General features: G+C 40.7%; 1 protein-coding gene across 1 annotated transcript; it reads left to right on the top strand.

Annotated features, from left to right (window-relative positions):
* The first annotated feature begins 57 nt into the window (after positions 1-57).
* EIF3F (eukaryotic translation initiation factor 3 subunit F) lies at positions 58-4,392 on the top strand. The gene is made up of 6 exons (XM_026851574.1): positions 58-283; positions 1,347-1,484; positions 2,557-2,648; positions 2,840-2,976; positions 3,116-3,229; positions 3,991-4,392. Exons 1-6 carry the CDS (start codon positions 216-218, stop codon positions 4,066-4,068), a joined length of 627 nt encoding a protein of 208 aa, XP_026707375.1. The 5' UTR covers positions 58-215; the 3' UTR covers positions 4,069-4,392.
* The last annotated feature ends 628 nt before the right edge of the window (positions 4,393-5,020 follow it).

Genomic DNA, 5,020 nt, shown 5'->3' with positions numbered 1-5,020 from the left:
GCGCCGGCTCCGGCCGGGCCCGCCCGGGCTGTGCCGTGCAGCGGGCGGTGGGCCTTGGCGGGACGGCGACTGCCAGGGGGTGCGGGCCCTGTGCTTCCCAGCGCTCCCTCTGATGGCGGCGTTAGGGCTTGTGCCCGTGTTGCCCCCTGCTGAGGGTTAAGCCTCCCTGTAACTAGCTGACTTGGCCCTGTCCCGTTTCTCAGGTGGCAGTCGATATGGAATTTGCCAAAAACATGTATGAGCTGCACAAGAAGGTGTCTCCTAGCGAGATCATCTTGGGCTGGTAAGTTCTCCTTCCGCAAGAACATGCAAGCAGTTGTGTTGGTCCTTTAAACTACTTCAAATACAGAATTGTCACGGGTTGAGAAGCACTAATGCTTGTGACAGTAACATCTTGCAACTCCTGTTATAGAGTCAGCTCTAAAGCTCCTGTAGTTCGTAATAGGAAGAGACGGTACTGAAGACTTAGAGGGTTTGGTTTTGTTTATATCCAGCAAAGGTATGATAGTTAGAGAATGCTTGCACAGCTTTGTTGGAAGAACTTAGTCACCTGTAATACAACCTGCACCATGAAAGATAACTGGTTAAAAAGAAGGGAGGACACAAAAGAGTAGTTTCAAGTAGCGAAGCCTCAGGAAGAAGCAGTGATACCAGCTTGAGCATGCAGATGTTCTCAGCTGAGAAAAGGTGAAGTACTTGTGTGTGGGATGCGAAGCAAGATCAGTAGGGTGTTACAGGAATAGAGTCTGTATGAGTGTGTGGATAGTTTTATTACATTTTTGTGCTTCTATGGTCCTACAAAATACCTCAGTTCTGTTCCTGTGGAGCAGACTTCCTCAACAACATTCTAATAGCACAGCAAAGTTCTAATGACAGGATTTTTCCTGTGTATGTGAGAAGTTAATTGCACAGCAGCTGAAGGAGCTAGATGAACAAGTTATACCTCCTGCAGAGAGATGTTTGATTTGTGGAAGATCTGCATGGTTGGTTCAGATTTGTTTGAGATGCTTTGACTTATACAGAAGTAGAGTTGCTCCAGAACATAGTGGCAGATAACTGAATCTTGGGTGTCTGATGTCAGCTGCACAGACTTTATGCTGGTACTACAACACTGGCCCTGTGCATGTTTTGGGCATGGGCGTGCTCAGCCCGTTTCTTACAAATCTAGGACAGCTGGCCATAAAACTACAAATTCCCTAGCTGAAACACTTGTATTTAGTACATTTGTGCAGCTCAGTGTTTAGAAATCAGTATTTTAGGATACAAACCTGTTAAATACCAACAATACCAAACATTGGGTACTTGACTGTTGGAAGAATGGCTCTTCAACCTGTTCTGTTTTGAAGGTATGCAACAGGTCATGACATCACGGAACACTCTGTCCTGATCCATGAGTATTACAGCCGGGAAGCGCACAATCCAATCCACCTCACTGTGGACACAAGTCTCCAGAATTCACGCATGAGCATTAAAGCCTATGTCAGGTACTCTGGGAGGCTGCATTTCTGGGGGGAGGAGCTATCTGAATTACTGAAAGAGACCACATCAGGTTAATGAGAAATGCAGTGGGCTTGCAGTGTCTCACTGTGGACAATATTTTAAAACACAGCAGTGAGCTAGGGATCATGGCTTACTTCCCATTGGAATGTCTTGACCATTATATATAAGTTGAAATACCTAATCTTTCATAAGCTGGTACCTCTTTGGGTTGGGGAATTGTGACTTAATTAACAATGTTCTGAACATCTTCATGACATTTTACAGGATTTATATAGCTAGCATTAATGTCACTAAGTTCCATCGCACTGTCTGATAGCTAACCTGTAGTTACTGGGATTTATTGCTTGGCAGTTTATTTATATAAGTTGGAGGATTAGTGCAACTAAAACAAATCAAACAGCATCTTGATAAGTTTTCCTGCCCCTTAACTCTTCTAATTTTTATCGATTAATAATGGAGATTAAATATTAAGCAATGAAACTATTCTACCTCACTGTTCTTCCCAGTAGTGGCTGAAGAGCTCTCCTCTTCAAGGATAAAACTCCAGCCTTTCTTTGTAGCAGAAGTCTACTGCTTCTTGACTATGCATCTTCAAAAAGGAATATGTTCCATGACATCTTTTACTGAAAGCACAAATGAACTTCAAATACTTTGAATAACAGAAATAATGAAGGTGTTGAGTGCTTTGTACTTGAATTTTTGTCACATTTATGTTTTTTTCTTAAGTGATTTCTCAAAGAGCATGGAGTGTTTTAGGATAGAGGAATACCTGCTCTATAAGCAGGAAGGAGCTGTGGCTAAGAAGATGGTACTTAGCTCTTGATGCATTCATGCTGACAAACATCAGACCAGCTAGGAATATTCTTGGATGAAAATGAGCAATTAGTAGTATGCCAGGACTGACTTCCTGTTTGAAGTTATCCATGGTCTTAATATCGCTGATTTTGGTGAGAATGAGTAACCTACTTATGTTCACACTTCAGTGCTAACAGGGATCATTGAGATGGAAATTTTTACTTCCTCCCTTAAATATGTCCGTTTCTTTTTTTTTTCTAGTGCCCCCATGGGAGTCCCTGGTAAAACTATGGGCGTGATGTTCACACCTCTAACAGTGAAATATGTTTATTATGATACAGAGCGGATAGGAGGTGAATGTTTTCTTCCTATTTTGGTTATAACCATTGTTGTGACACTGTTACCCTGGTAAAATTGCCATTCTGGGAATTTCACTGGGAATTAGACTTGTCTTGCTGAAGCTATCCTAAAAATCTTCAACAAGTTAAGGATTTAAACTGGTTTCTATGGCAGTCAGTTTCACTAATCCTGCTTTTGCCTTCAGTGGACCTTATAATGAAGACTTGTTTTAGCCCTAATCGAGTGATTGGCTTGTCCAGTGACTTACAGCAGGTGGGGTCAGCGTCAGCCAGGATTCAGGACACCCTGACCATGGTGCTGCAGTATGCAGAGGATGTATTGGTAAGGCCAGCTTCTTATAAGCCAGCAAATAAGTTTCATGTAAGCTTGTGCATCTTGTTTTCCTTTTTATATATTCTCTTTCTGGGCCATAAACTTACTGAGTTTTACTCACATTGAAGTGTATGTTTCTTGCGCTTAGTCTGGCAAAGTGGCTGCTGACAACACTGTTGGGCGTTTCCTGATGGATCTTATTAACCAGGTGCCAAAGATTTCACCAGAGGACTTTGAGACAATGTTGAACAGCAATATCAATGTAAGTTCATCATCTAATTTTTCCAGCAAATTGCCAGCAATTTTGAAAGTGTCGGACAGCCACAAATTTGTCTGTGATCAAAACAATCTGTCTTTTCATACAAACATGTTAATAGAAAATATAGCCCTTGCTTGGCAGTAATTTGATGTTTTAAGATCTTAGGGTGGATAAATGAGCTTACTATAATAAGCAAGCAACTGCAAATGAGAGAATAAGTTTTAAAGTACTTGGGAATTACTCAAGTAATCTGAAAGCCAGCACCAATTCTTCTAGAGTGATTGGGCAGTATGAATTACCAAGCTTAAAGCAGTATGGATTTCAAGGATAACTGGTGACTTGCCAGCTTCCATTGCCTGAGCTGAAGTTCCATCTCCTTGTGCAACACTTAAGACATGAACAAGGTTTTGGTGTGCTACCTTATTTCTGTAATGGATTTTTAGAAAGCGAAAGCTAAGTTTCTGAATGTGTTGTTCACCCACAGTCTGCACGACCAGAACTAATTTTTAATTTTGCTTATACCCTTTGACTTACCTGGTTAACATGGGTGAACTCACAGTTAAAATTTCACAAGCAGTGTTTCATAGTCTGGGAATGCCAAAACCTTCCTGCGAAGGAAGTGTTCCTCAGGGTAGGACTTCCAAGACTCACAATATCTCTTGTGGCTGATCGTAAACTGCTTTACAGGTCTTAGAAATTCAGCTCCCTAATAGACTACCATCTTAGTTAATATTTCTGACCACTGTTTTTTTTTCCCCTCTCAGGACCTACTGATGGTAACCTACTTGGCAAATCTCACACAGTCACAGATTGCTCTCAATGAAAAACTTCTGAGTTTATAAAGAAACTTCTGCCATCTACACTTCAAAAAGCCTGAAGAACGAGCAGATACACTTTTCTATCAAATTTTGTGCTACAAATTTCCTTGGACCGTAATTTAATTACCTAGATGACTCGGTTTACATCTTTATTTCCATTGCCCTGAAAAATCCCTAACGTTTAGGAAATGAATGGGAAAGGCTGCAGTTTAGTTGAGACCAATATTTTAAAATGGAATATGTGAATCTTTTGTCTCCTGGGTATAAAAAAATGTGGCTTTATTGTAAGAATGTATTTGAAATAAAAGTTCCATTGCAGTGGCAAGAATGGCTTCTGTCTACAAAAAACTGTTCTCATTTATTCAGTTTAATCAGTTTTTGAAAAGGAAGGGGGGATAACATGGCATGAGGAAAGAAAACTAGAGTGGAAGCAAGTCAACTCCAATTCTGCAGACTTTGTTGCAGGGTTTTTTGCGGCTGTTAAAGCACACTGAAAGCATGTATTCGTGTGTTGCACATAATATGCTTTTCCACAGAGGACTACAGACTGGTCACTGGTTTATAGTGGTGTGTGTGTGCCCTTCAGCAGGGTACTGACAGTATGAGACAGCAAATTCAGTTTGTTATGGTATCATTTCTACACATTTATGATCCTTTGGGAAAGGAAATCAAGGTCAATAACATTAGCCCCTCAAAGCTTGCATTCAGAGAATTAAACTAGCAGTTCATGGTTAAAAGGGCTTGAAAAGCATTGGTGGCTGAACAAGTGTGGCTACTGGAGTTTCCGTCTCTGCAAAAGAAGAAAGGCACATCAAAACTACATAAGGTTTTGAGGTTAAAAGTTGGGTGTCATCAAATAAGAATTTTCTGTTTCATGACCCTGTACTGCTGCTAAAATTATGTGAATGGAAATTTCCCATTTTCTCCCCAAAACCTACTTTACGTTCAATGAGTTATAGATGAAAGAAAGCTAATA

Source organism: Athene cunicularia (assembly GCF_003259725.1).
Source record: "Athene cunicularia isolate RWA chromosome 6 unlocalized genomic scaffold, athCun1 chr6_part1, whole genome shotgun sequence".
Classification (NCBI taxonomy): domain Eukaryota; kingdom Metazoa; phylum Chordata; class Aves; order Strigiformes; family Strigidae; genus Athene; species Athene cunicularia.
This window is presented reverse-complemented; position numbering and strand designations above follow the sequence as displayed.

What these genes read in the sequence shown, in the direction of transcription:
- EIF3F (XM_026851574.1), top strand. Translation starts at nt 216, where the DNA reads ATGGAATTTGCCAAAAACATGTATGAGCTGCACAAGAAGGTGTCTCCT. An exon ending in AGCGAGATCATCTTGGGCTG is followed by an intron (nt 284 to 1,346) that starts GTAAGTTCTCCT and finishes TCTGTTTTGAAG; the next exon opens with GTATGCAACAGGTCATGACA. An exon ending in AGTATGCAGAGGATGTATTG is followed by an intron (nt 2,977 to 3,115) that starts GTAAGGCCAGCT and finishes TCTTGCGCTTAG; the next exon opens with TCTGGCAAAGTGGCTGCTGA.